Source organism: Mobula hypostoma, chromosome 4 (genome assembly GCF_963921235.1).
Source record: "Mobula hypostoma chromosome 4, sMobHyp1.1, whole genome shotgun sequence".
NCBI lineage: Eukaryota > Metazoa > Chordata > Chondrichthyes > Myliobatiformes > Myliobatidae > Mobula > Mobula hypostoma.
Window position 1 is genome coordinate 196,449,004 of NC_086100.1, and position 19,359 is coordinate 196,468,362.

General features: G+C 43.2%; 1 protein-coding gene across 2 annotated transcripts in view; it reads left to right on the forward strand.

Annotated features, from left to right (window-relative positions):
- exoc6b (exocyst complex component 6B) overlaps nt 1-19,359 on the forward strand; it is an 899,778-nt gene that overhangs the window by 870,428 nt on the left and 9,991 nt on the right. For both annotated transcript variants that reach the window (XM_063047162.1, XM_063047163.1), the window contains exon 21: nt 8,990-9,102. In XM_063047162.1, the coding sequence (XP_062903232.1) occupies nt 8,990-9,102 (113 nt within the window). The remainder of the gene's footprint in view (nt 1-8,989; nt 9,103-19,359) is intronic.

Sequence of the window (19,359 nt, forward strand, 5' to 3'; positions counted from 1 at the left end):
TCACCAAGGCCTTGTACAACTGCAGTAGTACCTCCCTGCTCCTGTACTCGAATCCTCTCGCTATAAATGCCAGCATACCATTCGCCTTTTTCACCGTCTGCTGTACCTGCATGCCCACTTTCAATGACTGGTGTATAATGACACCCAGGTCTCGTTGCACCTCCCCTTTTCCTAATTGGCCACCATTCAGATAATAATCTGTTTTCCTATTTTTGCCACCAAAGTGGATAACTTCACATTTATCCACATTAAATTGCATGAATTTGCCCACTCACCCAACCTATCCAAGTCACTCTGCATCCTCTTAGCATCCTCCTCACAGCTAACACTGCCACCCAGCTTGGTGTCATCCGCAAACTTGGAGATGCTGCATTTAATTCCCTCATCCAAGTCATTAATATATATTGTAAACAACTGGGGTCCCAGCACTGAGCCTTGCGGTACCCCACTAGTCACTGCCTGCCATTCTGAAAAGGTCCCGTTATTCCCACTCTTTGCTTCCTGTCTGCTAACCAATTCTCCATCCACATTAATACCTTACCCCCAATACCGTGTGCTTTAAGTTTGCACACTAATCTCCTGTGTGGGACCTTGTCAAAAGCCTTTTGAAAATCCAAATATACCACATCCACTGGTTCTCCCCTATCCACTCTACTAGTTACATCCTCAAAAAATTCTGAGATTCGTCAGACATGATTTTCCTTTCACAAATCCATGCTGACTTTGTCCGATCATTTCACTGCTTTCCAAATGTGCTGTTATCACATCTTTGATAACTGACTCCAACAGTTTCCCCACCACCGACGTTAGGCTAACCGGTCTATAATTCCCCGGTTTCTCTCTCCCTCCTTTTTTAAAAAGTGGGGTTACACTAGCAACCCTCCAATCCTCAGGAACTAGTCCAGAATCGAACAAGTTTTGAAAAATTATCACTAATGCATCAACTATTTCTTGGGCTACTTCCTTAAGCACTCTAGGATGCAGACCATCTGGCCCTGGGGATTAATCTGCCTTCAATCCCTTCAATTTACCTAACACCACTTCCCTACTAACATGTATTTCGCTCAGTTCCTCCATCTCACTGGACCCTCTGTCCCCTACTATTTCTGGAAGATTATTTATGTCCTCCTTAGTGAAGACAGAACCAAAGTAATTATTCAATTGGTCTGCCAATACACCTCCCATCCATGTATCTGTCCAATTTATTCTTAAATGTTAAAAAAGAACCCGCATTTACCACCTTGTCTGGCAGCTCATTCCATACTCCCACCACTCTCTGTGTGAAGAAGCCCCCCCAATGATCCCTTTAAACTTTTCCCCCCTCACCCTTAACCCCTGTCCTCTGGTTTTTTTCTCCCCTTGCCTCAGTGGAAAAAGCCTGCTTGCATTCACTCTATCTATACCCATCATAATTTTATATACCTCTATCAAATCTCCCCTCATTCTTCTACGCTCCAGGGAATAAAGTCCTAACCTATTCAAGCTTTCTCTGTAACTGAGTTTCTCAAGTCCCGGCAACATCCTTGTAAACCTTCTCTGCACTCTTTCAACCTTATTTATATCCTTCCTGTAATTTGGTGACCAAAACTGAACACAATACTCCAGATTCGGCCTCACCAATGCCTTATACAACCTCATCATAACATTGCAGCTCTTATACTCAATACTTCGAATAATAAAGGCCAATGTACCAAAAGCTCTCTTTACGAGCCTATGTACCTGTGATGACACTTTTAGGGAATTTTGTATCTGTATTCCCAGATCCCTCTGTTCCACTGCACTCCCTCAGTGCCGTACCATTAACCCTGTATGTTCTACGCTGGTTTGTCCTTCCAACGTGCAATACCTCACACTTGTCAGTATTAAACTCCATCTGCCATTTTTCAGCCCATTTTTCCAGCTGGTCCCTCTGCAGGCTCTGAAAACCTTCCTCACTGTCTACTACACCTCCAATCTTTGTATCATCAGCAAACTTGCTGATCCAATTTACCACATTATCATCCAGATCATTGATATAGATGACAAATAACAATGGACCCAGCACTGATCCCTGTGGCACACCACTAGTCACAGGCCTCCACTCAGAGAAGCAATTCTCTACCACCACTCTCTGGCTTCTTCCATCGAGCCAATGTCTAATCCAATTTACCACCTCTCCATGTATACCTAGCGACTGAATTTTCCTAACTAACCTCCCATGCGGGACCTTGTCAAAGGCCTTACTGAAGTCCATGACAATATCCACTGCCTTCCCTTCATCCACTTTCCTGGTAACCTCCTCGAAAAACTCCAACAGATTGGTCAAACATGACCTACCACGCACAAAGCCATGTTGACTCTCCCTAATAAGCCCCTGTCTATCCAAATGCTTGTAGATTCTGTCTCTTACTACTCCCTCCAATAACTTACCTACTACTGACGTTAAACTCACCGGCCTATAATTTCCCGGATTACTTTTCGATCCTTTTTTAAACAACGGAACAACATGAGCCACTCTCCAATCCTCCGGCACTTCACCTGTAGACAGCAACATTTTAAATATTTCTGCCAGGGCGCCCGCAATTTCAACACTAGTCCCCTTCAAGGTCCGAGGGAACACTCTCTCAGGTCCCGGGGATTTATCCACTTTAATTTTCCTCAAGACAGCAAGCACCTCCTCCTTTTTAATCTGTACAGTTTCCATGGTCTCACTACTTGATTCCCTCAATTCCATAGATTTCATGCCAGTTTCCTTAGTAAATACAGACGCAAAAAACCTATTTAAGATCTCCCCCATTTCCTGTGGTTCCACACAAAGCCGACCACTCTGATCTTCAAGAGGACCAATTTTATCCCTTACAATCCTTTTGCTCTTAATATACTTGTAAAAGCTCTTTGGATTATCCTTCACTTTGACTGCCAAGGCAACCTCATGTCTTCTGGATCCACACAGGTTTTAATGAAGTTGGTAACAATTACAGCATACTCATCCAAGTTCGAAGATGAATCCCTGAATACAGTCCAGTCCACCGATTCAAAGCAGTCCTGGAGGCGCTCCTGTGCTTCCCTTGTCCATATCTGCTTAGTCCTCACTACTTGTGCTGCAGTCTTCAGTCTCTGCCTATACTCAGGGAGTAGAAGTACAGCCAGGTGATGATCAGACTTCCTGAAGTGCGGGTGTGGAATAGCACGGTAGGCATTCTTAATGGTGGTGTAGCAATGGTCCCAGTGTGTTGTTTCCTCTGGTATTGCAAGTGATCTGTTGATGGTAATTGCTTAGTGATTTTATCAGACTGTGGTCAGTTGTGAACTCGGATATGTAGGCCAGGTGGCATTGCTGCCGTGCAGACCAAGGGTCTGATATCTTTGCCATTGTGTGCATGAGTCAATGAACGCTGTGAAACAGAGATCCTCTAGAAGAGCACAAAAATGACAGACAGCCAGATAGAGACCAGGAAGCTCACAGTCAAACGTGCTGTCCTTCCTTTTGGGGGTGATGGAGCTGCTGGCTGAAGAAGTGTTTACAAGTAAACACAATAAAAGCTCTGTACTTATTCTTATCTGCAGCCCCGATCTCTCTCCCTTAATGAGAGCAAAGAGCTCTTTTTCTGTAAACACCAGGACATACCATCTTTAATTTCCAACAAAGTTAACTTAAGTCTACACATGAATTAGAATATGATACACCCCACAATGTAGTTACATTTATATTGCAAAATAAACAGAAGTAACTAGATTAAATACAGTATACAAACAATGTATATGCACTTACGCATCCCATGAGTAAAGAAATAGAATATTCCACTGTGTATGGCGGGAAAGGCACCATAAAGCCATCCTAAGCACATCAGCTCAGTTTAGAATTAAACTAAAATTTGGTACCTGACTCTGAATGTATGCAGCAATGAATATTGTGTATACGGGGGAAGACATTGAACTGTTACACTCACCACAATGTCGACAGAATGACAGGGCAATATTTGTGTATGAGTGAATGCATGTGTATAAAGTGTTTGTTTACTGAGTGCTCTCTGTCACAATGACCCCTGGTAAGGCATGATGGGCTGAATAGTCTCCCATTCCATTATTTTCCATGCTCCCCCAATCGCTGTATTTCCTGTAATAATTGGCAACAGCCTCAATTAATTATCTGAGCTCCTTCTGGAAACGCAAGAGATTCTGCAGATGCTGGAAATCCAGAGCACCACACACAAAATGCTGGAGGAACTCAGCAGGTCAGGCAGCATCTATGGAGGGGAACGAACAGTGGGCATTTCGGGCCAAGCCCCTTCATCAGGCCTTGTATCACTTCATCATATCCTGATCAAGGATCTCAACCTGAAACATCGATTCCCCTCCATAGATGCTGCCTGACCTGCTGAGTCCCTCCAGCATTTTGTGTGTGTGTTGTTCTTTTTGTTTTCCGGGTGTTGGGGAGCAGGACCTGGCCTGTCCTGGATGAAGGCCAACTTCATGGGTGTTTTTAGAACTGTCCTCATCTCGGCAAGCCGTGACCTGTTCCTTGTGGAAGCTGGAAGGGCTTCACGCAGTAGGAATATTTTTGGAGGAGGTTATGTTACCCTGGCGCTGCCGTGAAACGGTCAGGGATTCCCACAGCTGGACAATCTTCATATCTCCTTCACGTTCTTTGGTGATTAGGAGAAACGTGTAGCAAATCAACACAGGCTGGAATGAAACTAGAGTCAGTGATTCTAATAGAGGTTGTGTAAATGTTAGAATCACATTCAGAATCGGGTTTATAATCACTGACAATTTGTTGGTTTGCGGCAGTAGTACAATGCAATACATAAAAAACAATCAATTACATTAAGAAATACATATTTGTTATATGTACTGTACAGTGCAAAGGATTGCATAATCTGTACAGCCACAACAGAGCTTTGTGACATGACTATAACTTTGGAGAAGGCAGGTTTTAGAAGCAACATTTGATATGGACATACGGTACTGTGCAAAAGTCTAAGGCACATACAATATGTATAGCTAGGGTGCTTAAGACTTTTGCACAGTTCTGTTGTGATTTTATGTTTTGCACTGTACTGCTACCACACAAAAAAAAATTTCATGACATATGTGAGTGATGATAAACCTGATTCTGATATGGGTCTTTATTGGGGACTGAGAGTAGGAAGGGGATAGGGAGAGGGGGCCCAATGTTGGGGAAAGGGAAAGGGAGAGGGGAGAGAAACATTCTGTAATGATCAAAAACTCAATTGTTTGGAATCAAATGACCTTGCCTCATGCTTGGTGTCTCAGAACTGGATGTGTCTGTACCAGTGACATCCCCTACCACTGGCACACCTTCTCTGCCACCTGTCCCACACCCCTTCCATGGCACTCCCCGCTCGCTATTCCCAAATCTTTTGCTCAAAGCTTGACGCTTTAGCTCTTCGTAAGGTCATCCGTGACAAACAGGTCAAAGGATCCAGCGGTCCTCCAAATTCAGGGTTCAGCTCAAGGCTAACAACCCCGACAGGTAAAATAAAGTTGATACGGAAATAGCAATGAAGAATCCTTCTACATCTGAGTGCGATGGTATTCCTGAGTCTCCATCTGGGACTTGTATGACTGATAGTAGTGGAAACCGAGAGGAAGCTACTGGCACGATGAAGGAAGCCCTGAATACTGCCAGAGCTGAAAGACCTGAGAGCTAATGGTGTAAAGGACAGCTAGGATACCGGGTTGTGATGCAATCAGTTAGGATATTAATAATCAGGCAACATTCACTCTAGGAAAAGGCAACTGAAAGGTTCAGGGTGAGGGTGAACACCTTGCACTGGAACCCAGCTGCTGTACTAGAGGTTCAAAGTTCAAATTAAATTTATTATCATAGATACATGTATGTCACTATCCTGAGGTTAATTTTCTTGGAGATATTTACAGGAAGGTAAAGGAATACAGTCAAGTATATGAAAAATGATACTTAATATAAGACAGGGAGCTGAACGAGGCCACTTGGCCCATTGAGTCTGTTCTACGATTCCATCATGGCTGATTTATTTTCTCTCTAAATCTCATTCTCCAGGCTTCTCCCTGTAACTTTTAACATCCTTACTAATTCGACAAACCGACTGACAAACATCCTCAGTGCAATGAAGACATTCGCGTTCATTGTGTGCTGTGTCATATAACGTGGGCGATCATGGTCTTTTCATGACCAGGATTGTTCTTACAGATTTTTCTAGAGAAGTGGTTTGCCACTTCCCTCTTCTGGGAAATGTCTTTACAAGACAGGTGACCCCCAACCAATGTTCCTTCTAATTTTTAGTAGTGTGCGCAAAAATAGTATGATGTGGAAATTTTTTTCCTGTGACCAAAGTATGTGTGCATTGAATACACACATGGCACAGTTTATGTAAGTTTACAAAATATTTGACATAAAAACTGCACAGAATAACAACAAAATAACATACATATTTATGTCACTCAGTTATTTTTTCTCTCTCCTGTCTTTGGCATTTACCCATTCTTTGTAAACTCTGTTTATACTAATAGAACTTCTATCCAATTGATAGCTTTTGATTCTTATTAACATATCCAAATGACATTCACCTAAACGGTTTCTCAGCTTGTTTTTAAGTTGATTCATTAGACTAAAACCTCGCTTACAGTCTGCACTAGACGCAAGAAAGGTTCCCCCAATGTCCACCAACTGTGCAAGGTCGCAAAACTATTCATTTTGAAGTACAAATGCCACCATTTGAGCAGTTTGAAATCGGTTTGGATTTAATTTTTTCTTGCACGGAAAATTTGAAATCATTAAACTATCTATTACAATATTTTCAGCTAGAAAATCATAATATTTTAGAAATAAGGCATTAACTTGTTCATCGCCAAATGTGAATTCACAATCTGCAATTGCGGAGAAATCAAAAGCTGACCATTCTTGTACCTCAACCCTCAACTTTGATCTCCTCTGGGTTTGATCATTTTCACTCTCGCTCATCTGCACTCAACCGTAACATGCGTAGCACTCCTGTAACGGGTAATGACGGGTTCTGTTGCCTGAGCTTTTGTACACCGTCCAAATGTGATTTACTTGCCAAATGACACTTCAAAAAGTCAAGTTTCCAAATATCATCCCACTTCTTTGCAGTAGCAAATTCTCCAGCAACTTTGGCATCACGACAATACAAACAAATAACTCCAGTTTCCGAATCATACATAAACATTTCTCGTAGCTGAACATTCATGACCTCATGAGCTTTCATTGTAGCAGATTCCACTATTTTGTTAAGCCATTCAACTTTAAACAAATTTGCAGTTCTTTTGCACTTCACACCGTTCGCTTCTTTTGAATTCGACCTAGTGAATCAATACTTTTTTCCAATAAAAACTTAGTAAGCTATCTACAGGATTTGAAACAGATCTTTATAAACTTTACGATATGAACACTGTCCACTAAAGATGGCTGCTGTCGTGATGCAGCTGTACAAACCGGAACAGGATAGGTGAGGTGACGTGAATTAGTGACATGCATTGTGGTATTTGAAAAACCAACTAACTAGTTAACAGAAACAGTTAGCTGAAAGATTATTTTCAATAAGTATAATTATTATTTACTACATTATTTTAAGTAACTAACCTTTTGTGCGCACATTAATTTCCTTTGTGCGCTGGTTGAAAAACGTGTGTGCGCATGCGCACATGCGCACAGCTTAGAGGGAACTATGCCCCCAACTGTTATCAGTACTCTTCAGAGATTGTCTGCCTGGCATCGGTGGTTGCATGATCAGGACTTGTGATACGCACCAGCTAGTCTCATGGCTTCAAGTGACTGACTGGGGGTGGGGGGAGGGGTGCTAAGCAGCTGATACACCTTGCCCAAGGGTGACCTGTAGGTTAGCGGAGGGAATGAGTGCCTTACACTTCCTTTGGTAGAGATGTATCTCCACCCCGCCACCTAGCAGAGAGGACAAATCATGAAAATAATCAATATGAGTCAATAAGTAAATAATACTGAGTTGTAGAGACATTGGAAATGAGTCTGTAGGTCATGGAGTCAGTTCAGTGTTGAGGTGAGTGAAGTTATCCACGCAGAATAGACTCCACAACCTTTGCGTCCATGACGTTGGGTGGAATGTTCCCCTGCTGTACATTCCACATGATTGTGGTTATGTTGGCTGGTAGTCAATCTCATTCTGTCACCTTGGACTGCCAGGTATGCTGTGCACAGTAGCATTTGGCCACAAGCAGTAAGGAGCATGACTTGTCAGTCTGGTTTTCAGTGGGAAAGAATCTGTTTGTGACTTCCACCCGCTTGTGCTGTCTCTCACTATTTCGCACTGCCTCAGAGAAGCAGCCAGCATGATTCACTTAAAAGAACTTCATCTCATGTTCTCAATATTTATTACTTATTTATCTCTCTTCCCCCCCCCCCCATCAGGGAAAAGTTAGAAAAGACTGAAAGAACGTATCACGAAGCTCAGGGACAGCTTCTTATCAGACTCTTGAAAGGAAAGGATAAGATGGACTCTTGACCTCACAATCTACCTTGTTATGATCTTGCATCATGTCCACCTGCTCTGCACTTCCCTATACACTTTATTCTTCATTCTGTTATCATTTTACCTTATTTAAGTTCAATGTGCTGTGTAACGATCTGATATGTATGGACAGTTTTAAATCCAGCCTGCCAGGGTGGTGGTGGAGGTCTATAGAACAATGCTGCTTATGTAGTAGAAATGGCCCAGTCCAAAGCCCTTGAATGGAACATCCTACAAAGAGTAGTGGATACGGACCAGTCCATCACAGGTAAAGCCCTCCCCAGCATCAAGCATATCTGCACAGAGATCCACAATAAAATCTTTGGTCTTACTGACACTGAGTGTGAGGTTGGTGTTGCTGTGACACCACCAGACTCGACAAAACTAAGTATCTCAATCTTGTACGCCTCCTTGTTGGCATCTGAGATTTTTCTTCGGTGCCGACTGTGGTCACCAAACCCCGTGCCTTCATTGTAACCCTCTGTACCAATTTTCTCCCACAGCTTCTGGACCTCTTCACCCAGTGGGACTGGTCAACGTACCTGGCCGATTACGGGCAGCCCGGCTGCAAGTACTTGCGGGTGAACCCAACTACAGCGCTCACTCTGTTGGAGAAGTAAGTGCATTACTCTGGGTTTGGGGCTCCTTGTGACTGGTGTTGGAGCGTTGTGCGAAAGACTAGACTAAAGGTTACACAGCCTGGCCCCTCCCCGTCTGGCCGTGGCCCAATATGAATTGCTTGAGATATATGGATAGGTTGGGACTTTTTTTACCTTGGAATATAGGAGGCTGAGGATGACCTTGTAAAAGTTTATAAAATCATGACAGGCAGAGTATGAACACAGGGTCGGGCAAACCAACGATACTAGTCAAAGTTCAAGTCAATTCATTATCAAAGTACGTATATGTAGAATTATCTGCAGCTTAATGTGAAAAAGACTAGGGAGCTGGTGGTAGACCTGAGGAGAGCTAAGGTACCGGTGACCCCTGTTTCCATCCAGGGGGTCAGTGTGGACATGGTGGAGGATTACAAATACCTGGGGATACGAATTGACAATAAACTGGACTGGTCAAAGAACACTGAGGCTTTCTACAAGAAGGGTCAGAGCCGTCTCTATTTCCTGAGGAGACTGAGGTCCTTTAACATCTGCCGGACGATGCTGAGGATGTTCTACGAGTCTGTGGTGGCCAGTGCTATCATGTTTGCTGTTGTGTGCTGGGGCAGCAGGCTGAGGGTAGCAGACACCAACAGAATCAACAAACTTACTCGTAAGGCCAGTGATGTTGTAGGGATGGAACTGGACTCTCTGACAGTGGTGTCTGAAAAGAGGATGCTGTCCAAGTTGCATGCCATCTTGGACAATGTCTCCCATCCACTACATAATGTACTGGTTGGGCACAGGAGTACATTCAGCCAGAGACTCATTCCACCGAGATGCAACACAGAGTGTCATAGGAAGTCATTCCTGCCTGTGGCCATCAAACTTTACAACTCCTCCCTTGGAGGGTCAGACACCCTGAGCCAATAGGCTGGTCCTGGACTTATTTCCTGGCATAATTTACATATTACTATTTAATTATTTATGGTTTTATTACTATTTAATTATTTATGGTGCAACTGTAACGAAAACCAATTTCCCCCGGGATCAATAAAGTATGACTATCACTATGACTATGTCATCATATTCAACCCTACGATACATTTGCTTGCAGGCATTTACAGGAAAATAAGGATATAAACATTAGAATTTATAAATACCAAAGACTGACAAACATCTAGTGGGCAAAAGCAGGCAAACCATACAAATAATTAAAACAGTAAATAAATAATACTAAAGTCCTTAAAAGTGAGTCTGTAAGTTGTGGAATCAGTTCAGTGTTGAGGTGAGTGATGTTATCCACGCTGGTTCAGGAGCCTGATAGTTGTAGGGTAATAACTGTTCCTGAACCTGGTGGTGAGGGTCCTAAGGTTCCTATCCCTTCTGCCTGATGGCAGTAGCAAGGAGAGAGTTGACAGGACGGAATCATAAGTAGAATGGACAATCAGAGACTTTTTCCCCAGGGCAGAAACGGCTATACAAGGTGGCATAATTTTAAGTAGGAAAGTATAGGATGGATGTCAGTGGTAGGTTTTGTATATAGAGTGATAGGTACATGGAACAGCCTGCCAGGGCTGGTGGTTGAAGCAGGTACATTAGGGACATTTAGGACACAAAATAATCTGCAGATGCTGGGGTCAAAGGAACACTTACAACATGCTGGAGGGACTCAGCAGGTCAGGCAGCATCTGTGGAAGCTTAATGGGTCTGTACAACATGCGGGGCTAAGGTGCCTGTACTGTTCTATGTTATATGTTGTATGTTCTGTGACATAGATTGAGGTGCGAGGGGGAAGATCAAAAAATTAATCGAAGGAGCAGCTGTCACACAGAGGGTTGTGGGTATATGAAACAAGCTGGCATAGGAGTGGTAAAGATGGGTACAATTGCAGTGTTAAAAGACATTTGGACAGGAGCATGGATATGAAAGCTTTATGGCCAAATTCAGGGCAATGTGTCTAGTTTAAGTAGATTATTTGGTTGTCGTGGACCATTTGGGCTGAAGGGCTTTTCTCTGTGCTATCCAATTCCATGACTTTATGACAACAGAATACGCTTCAACACAGTAAATGCTTGGACTGTTGATGGCGAAAGTTATGAAGCCTGAACCAGATGACCAACTTTCAGTTCCGTCTCGTCATAAGGAATAGAGTAGATAATATTTTCACTGTAACAGTGGAAGATTGTAATACCAAAAGACATGAGCAGAATCCAACCATTCGGCCCATCGAGTCTGCTCCACTATTCCATCATGGCTGATTTATTATCCTTCTCGATCCCATTTTCCTGCCTTCTCCCTTTAACTCTGACTAATCAAGAACCTATCAACTTCTGCCCAATGACTTGGCCTCTACAACCATCTGTGGCAATAAATGCCACAGATTCACTACCCTCTCAATCCCATTCTCTTGCCTTCTCCCCATAACATTTGAAGCCCTTAGTAATCAAAAACTATCAGCCTCTGCTTTAAATATACCCATTGACTTGCCCTCCATAGCTGTCTGTGGCAATGAATTCCATGGATTCACCACCTTCTATTCGGCAAAGAGCTCAACCTTAAGTCATATTTCAAAGCAATGGTGGGGGGGAGATAGAGAAAATTCAGATCTTAGATTGTGGGCTGCACACAAAATGCTGGAGGAACTCAGTAAGTCAGGCAGCATCTATGGAAATGAGTCAACAGTTGATATTTTGGTTCAAGACCCTTCACCAGGATTGTCATCGGGAGTTTTTCAGGAGCCCTGATGAAAGGTCCCAGCTCGAAATGTCAGCTGTTTTGCCTGAGCTGCTGAGCTCCTCCAGCATTTTGTGTGTGTTGCTCTGGATTTCCAGCATCTGCAGAACCTCTTGTGTTTATAACGGCGAGCTGATTGTGATGTGCACAAGTACAGTGAGTTATAGGAACAGTGAAAACCTTTCTTGCAGCAACATCACTAGCACATATTATAGTGTATATATTTTAATGCTAGGAGTGTATGGGTATGGGTGATGAACTTAGAACACGGATCAATACACGGAACTATGATGTTGTAGCCATTACTGAAACTTGGTTGAGGGAGGGGCAGAAATGGGTGGTTAATGTACCAGGTTTTTGAAGTTTTAAAAGTGATAGAGAAGAAGGTAAAAGAGGGCAGAGAGAGTTGCACTACTAATCAGGGACAATATCACAGAAACACTCAGGGGAGACATAATGGAGGGGTCAGACACTGAGTCCATTTGGGTAGAAATTAGGAATAGGAAGGGTGCAATTACACTGGGATTGTACTGTAGATGGAGTTTAACCCAGATAAAAGTGAGGTGTTACACCTTGGTAGGGCAAGTGCAAGGAGACATTACGCTGTTAAGGGCAAGATTATTAACAGTGTTGCCCAGCAGATCCAAGTTCATAGCTCCTTACAAATGGCTACACAGGTCGATAAGGTGGTTAAAGAGGTTTATTGAATACTTGCTTTTATTAGTCGAGGCATTGAGTTCAAAAGTCAAGAGGTTATGTTGAAACTTTATAAAACTCTAGTTAGGCCGCATCTAGAGTGCTGCATACAGTTCTGGTCGCCCCACTGTAGGAAGGATGTTGAGGTTTTGGAGAGGGTGCAGAAGAGGTTCACCAGGATGCTGTCTGGTTTAGAGGGCAGGTGCTGTCACTAGAGGCTCGTTAAACTTGGGTTGTTTTCTCTGAAGTGCTGGAGGCTGAGGGGAGATCTGATAGAGGTTTACAAGAATATAAGAGGCATAGATAGAGTAGACAGAGAGTATCTGTTTACCAGGGTTGAAATGTCTCATACCAGAGGGTATGCATTGAAGGTGAGAGGGGTAGGTTCAAGGGGGATGTGAGGGGTAAGTTTTTTACTCAGAGACTGGTGGATGCCTGGAATGCGCTGCCTGGTATGGTTGTAGAGGCAAATATATTACAGGCTTTTAAAAGATGTTTGGATAGGCACATGGATGTAAGGAAGCTGGAGGGATATGGACATGGTGTAGGTAGGAGGGATTAGTGTTTTGGGTGTTTTTGATTTCCTTTTTAGCTGGTTCAGCACAACATTGTGGGCCAATTGGCCTGTTCCTGTGCTGTACTGTTCTATGTTCTATGTTTTATGTTCTAGAACATAAATTATGCATAAATCCAACAAGTCTGAAGTTCAAATTTACTTTCAAAGTATGTATATCAAAGAGTCAAAGTACATTTATTACCAAAGTATGCTTGCAGTATACAACCCTGAGAATTGTCTTCCTGCAGGCAGCCACAAAACAAAGAAACACCGTCGAACCCGTTCAAAGGAAACGTCAAACACCCTATACACAAAATAAAGGGCAGATCGCACAAACAGCAAAAAATGAGTGAATAATACCTTGACGATTAAACATCAAACCACAGAGTCCTCGAAACAGTCCGGGACTGTTCAGTTCAGTACAGTTCAATTTAGCGCTGTGTTGTTTGTTGACTGCAGGCCGCAGAGCCGGTGTGCGTCAAAGAGTCCTGATCAAAATCACACAAAATACCAACAAAAAGAAAGGAGTAACCAGAAACCAGAAGCACAGGTAACATAAACTGCAGAGCCCTCAAAAAATGAATCCAATCCACGAACCCTGCTGATTAAACCCTGCCCAAGACCCAAGACTCCTGCACCTTCCTCCAGTAGCAATGAGCGAACGAGAGAGAGGGAGGGAGACTAGTGAAACAGAAGCCTTCCGCTCTTGTCCTTGTTGATTTCAATCTTGCTTGTACTTTAGTCAGCGAGATCATCGGGTAATGGAGCCAATCGTGGGTTTGCGCTCCGCCCTTGGGCTGCACACTTGATTCTCAGTCTCGCTCTCGACACTGCCAAATTCCCTTAGAGACAGCTAAACTGTGAGGTCACTCAGTCGACCCAAAAACACATTATCAAAATGTAAATTGCAGGCTCCAGTCGCACGCAGATTAGTGGTCGAAGTATATTTCAAAGAAGAAGGAGAAGAAGTCGTTTTGTGAACTATCTGGAGGACATCATTAGTTGCGATGGTCACTGGAGCCATCTTGCATATACATATACAGCCATGTACATGTTATCATATACAACCTTGAGATCCATCTCCTTGCAGGCATTCACAAAACAGAAAAGCAATAGTATTCACTAAAAAATACACACAACAAGACAGTGAAGAGAGAGACAAAACAAAAGTTGTGCAAAATCATGACACTGGTGCATAAAAAAGACACAGAGACAAGTGTATGGTAGTCTCAGCAGAGAGGCCGTTAAACCTAGGCTGCAGAAGAGGCTAAAGTTAGAGTGTAGTCTTCTCAACGGTGTTGCAGGACAGGAGATTACAGAGAGGGATTCAAGGATGTGAAACCAAACAGGGAGTCGAGGACAGGCTTTCTGCCCTCAGGTTGGATGGGTATAGAACTGGAGGAAATAGGTTTCAGGAGTGAAATATTTAAAGAAAATCTGAGGGGGACCTTCTTCACTCAGAAGGTGGCAATGAGACGCAGGAGCAGAATTAGGCTATTTGGCCCATCAAGACTGCTCGCCATTTGATCATTGCTGATTTATTTTCCCTCTCAACACTATTCTCTTGCCTTTTCCCCACAACTTTTGATACCCTGACTATCAAGAACCTATCAACCTCTACGTTAAATATACCCAATGACTGAGTGTCCACAGCTGTCCATGGCAATGCATTCTGGCTAACGAAATTCCTCCTCATTTGCGTCCTAAAGGGGCAGTCCTTCTGTTCTGAGGCTGTTCCCTCCAGTTCAGGGCTCTCCCAAAATTGATAACATCCTCTTCATGCCCACTCTACTTAAGTTTTTTAATATTCGGGTTGCGAGAGTGTGGAGCGAGCTGCCAGCAGAAGTGGTGAGAGTGGGTTCAGTTGCAACATTTAAGTGAAATTTTGATAGGTACATGAATGAGAGAGAGTTATGGAGGACTATGGTGTAGGTGCAGGTATAGGCAGGTGGGACTAGGTAGAAGACTGGGCTGGCACAGACTAAATGGACAGAAGAGTCTGTTTCCATGCTATAACACGCTGTAAATTTTAAGAATGATGTATGAGTTTTCAACTGTAAGTGTTGAACTTACGTCAGATACAGCCCATTTTCTTTTTCCCCCACCCCCCCATCTTCCTCTCATCGCCCAGTGCTTCCTGCCCCTCCCACTCTCCCCCCTCACCTGCACTCTCCCTCACTAAGCTTTGCAGCAGATCTACGAACAGTAGAGTCCAGGTAAAAGCTCTCAACCCAAAACGACAAATGTCCATTTCCTTCCACAGATGCTGACTGACTCACTGAGTTCTTCCAGCATCTTGTTAGTCTCCCTATTTGCACTAGTTTGGCTTCATGTTCCTGGTGAATACCCTGTACTGCTCACTCCCTGCCATCCTGTGCATGTATTGGGGTAAGACAGGTACCTCTGCGCAGGTTAAATGTCTTGAGGGGTTACGGGGGCTTTGGTAATTTTTCAGGAAAATTAAAAATGATGGATAAGCTTTTTCTTTCATTCAGAATTTTATTTCATTTCTGATTATTGTTTGCTCCCTTTCATTTCTGCTGCATCATAGGATCTCCAGAGCGTAAGTAGAACACTTTCTGTGATACCTTATGGCAAATACGAGGGGGCGTAATTTTATGATGATTGGAGGAAAGTATGGGGGGGTGGTGTCAGAGGTAGCTTTGTAGCTTATCCTCCATCGATGCAGTCTGACCTACTGAGTTTCTCCAACATTTTGTCGATTTCTAGTATCTGTAGAATCTCTTGAGTTCATCAATAAGTCTGTTCACCTGTAACCCATTGTAGATGAAACTGACCATCGTGGTCTGAAGGCCCTGTGCTGTACTGTTCTATGTTTGCTGTCCTAAGTAAAGTCTGTCTCTATGTGAGCCGGCAAAACCAATGCAGCTTCTCAGAAGTTACGGTGCAAAATTTTCATCCTGCAGAAGTGGAGAAACTCACAATATGTTAAGCATTTACCTTGTACCTGGATAAAACATACCCAGGGCAGGGTCAGCAAGCATTAAATATCCTTCAGAGCTAATATAGACTGTATTACCACAGGGCACCGCCTCAGAATGTCCTTTAGTCCATACAGACGGAGGTGGTCAGTAAGAGAGTCCTGTTACCTGTATTCGATCAATGTCCCTCCAAATCAGGGGTTCCCATCCTTTTTTATGTCTTTATGCCACGGATCAATATCATTAAGCAAGGGGTCCGGGGCCCAGGTTGGGAGCCCCTGCTCTAATCCTTCCTTATTCGTGTACCTATCCAGATACAATACTCCCATTGTACCTGCCTCAAATATTGAAAGGGCAAGATAGAGTGGTTGCGGAGAGGATGTTTCTGATAATGGGGGAGTCTAGGATCAGAGGGTACAGCCTCAGAATACAAGGACGTCCCTGTAGAACAGAGATGAGGAGGAATTTCTTTAGCCAGAAGGTGGTGAATCTGTGGAATTCATTGCCACAGGTAGCTGTGGAGGCCAACTCACTGGGGATATTTAAAGAGGAGGTTGATAGGTTCTTGATTAGTCGGGACATCAAAGGTTAAGGGGAGAAGGCAGGAGAATGGGGCTGAGAGGGGTAATAAATCAGACTTGATAGATTAGAGGCCAAATGGTAAAACTGGAGGGAAGAGTCATCCATGAGGACTCACTCATATGTCCACAGATGAACACCAGAAATATCTCAGCATCTCGATGTGCTAAGGCAACTGCTCTGCTCTTGACAGTTGCTGGGACCTGTGGAGAGCGTTAAACACAGTCCAGTTTTGTCACAGCTTTGTCATGGCCTTCCATCCAGTCCACCTCCACCGTGCATTGCTTCAGGAAGGATAACAATATCTCAGGAATGCTCGTCAGCCTGGCCGTTCCTTTTTCTCTTTTTTACCTTAGGGTGTTAGAGTCATAGAAAAGTACAGCATAGAAACAGGCCTTTTGGCCCAACTAGTCTGTGCCAAACCATTTTAGCTGCCTACTTCCATCGACCTGCACTGGGACCATAGCCCTGCGTATCCTGCCATCTATGTACCTGGCCAAACTTTTCTAAAATGTTGAAATCGAGCTTGCATGCACCACTTGTGCTGGCAGCTCGTTCCACACTCTCACCACCCTCTGAGTGAAGATGCTTCCTCTCATATTCCCCTTAAACTTTTCACCTTTCACCCTTAAACCATGACTGTAGTTGCAGGCCCACTCAACCTCAGTGGAAAAAGCCTGCTTGCATTTACTGTATCTATACCCCTCACAATTTCATATACCTCTATCAAATCTCCTCTCAATCAGCTACATTCTAAAGAATACAGTCCTAACCTAGTAAATCTTTCCTTACAACTCTGGTCCTCCAATTCCAGAAACCTCCTTGTAAATTTTCTCTGTATGCTTTCAAGCTTATTTACATCTTTCCTGTAGGTAGGAGACCAAAGCAGCACACAATACTCGCCAACTTCTCGTGCAACTTCAACATAACATCCCATCTCCTGAACTCAACACTTGATATAGGAGTGCGAGAGTCCAGACGTCAGATTGTAGAAGAGCTTCATTCCCCCCCCCACCACCCCCTCTGTCAGACTCAGTTTTCTGGTTGCAATCCAACCTCATACTCCTGATGCAGGGGATGGGATCACAGAGTGGAGGTAGAGATGGGTCACTTAGATTCATAAAGTTACACAACATGGAAACAGGTCCTATAGCCCCAGCCATCATGCTGATCAAGGTAACCACTCGAGTTAGTCCTGTTTCCTCCCCTTTGCCCCATATCCCACTAAACCAGGGGTTCCAGGGTTTTTTTTAATGCTATGGATCAATACCATTAAGTAAGGGGCACAGGGACCTCAGGTTGGGAACTCCTGCTCTAAACTTTTCCTATCTATATAGGTACCTGTCCAAGTGTCTTTTAAATATAATTGTACCTACCTCAGTTCATTGCATTTACACACCACCCTCTGGGTGAAAAAGTCACCCTTCAGGTTCCTTTCTGTCAGAATCAGAATCAGGTTTACTATCACTGCCATGAAATTTGTTGTTTTGCAGCAACAGCAGTACTTTGCAATACATAATTTTTTTTAAAAAACTATGAATTGCAACAAGATATGTATATATAAATTGTTAAGTAAGTAATGTTGAGTGTGTATCTTCAGGCCCTTGGACCTTCCTGAGAACTGAAATATGGAAGGCAAAGAAGGTGTGAATGGGAGGACTGTCAGAGATTTAAAAAAAAGACGAGACAGAGGAGGGAGAGAGAAGAGGAGGGAAGGGAGAGTGAAGGATAAGGACAAGCTAAGGAAGGTGACTGGAGATGGTGATGAATACTAGGTGAAGGAGGAATGATAACGTGAGCATGATCCTTGACTGTAGCATGAGAAGAAGTTATGCCCTCTATAATATGTCCCCTCTCACCCTGAAGCAACACCCTCTTGTGTTAGGCTCCACTACCCTGTGACCATTCACTTCCAAATTTTTTAAAACTCTATAATGTCACACCTCTGCCTTCAGGAGCCAATGGGCACCACGGGTAGTAAAGACCATTTTGGACAATATGATCCTGCAGCTGTGAGACTTTATCAATGTTTCAACTAAGCTTATTGGAAAATCAGGATCAGAATCAAAGAAAGATTAAAGATTAACAATTAGCTTTATTTGTCACATGTGCATCGAAACACACAGTGAAGTGTGCCATTCGTGTCAAATCCAATCAGTGAGGATTGTACTGGGCAGCCCGCAAGTGTCACCAAGTTTCCAGTGCCAACATAGCATGCCCACAGCTTACAAACTTTGGACTGTGGGAGGAAACTGGAGCACCTGGAGGAAACCCGCACAGTCATGGGTAGAATGTATAAACTCCTTAGTGTCAGGAATTGAATCAAAATCTTAAAACTGGTTGCTGTGAAGCGATATATTAACCACCCTGCGAATGTCCTGCCCTATCAGAATCAGTATCAGAATTAGAATCAGAATCACAATCACAATCAGAATCAAAATTAGAATTAGAATCAGAATCAGGTTTATTACTGATTTATGTTAAGAAATCTGTTGTTTTGTGGCAGCAGATCTGTACAAATATGCAAAAATTATTATAACTTCCGAAAATAAATAGTGAGACAGTGTTCATGGGTTTATGGACCGTTCAGAAACCTGATGTTAGAAGGGAAGAACCTGTTTCTGAAACATTGAGTGTGTGTCTTGTGTAAAGTATCATCTCTGAACATTATGCAGAAAAAGCTTTTCACTGTATCACAGTACATGCAACAAAATTAAACCAATACCAATTCCGTTTCTGTACCTCCTCCCCAATGGTAATAGCAAGAA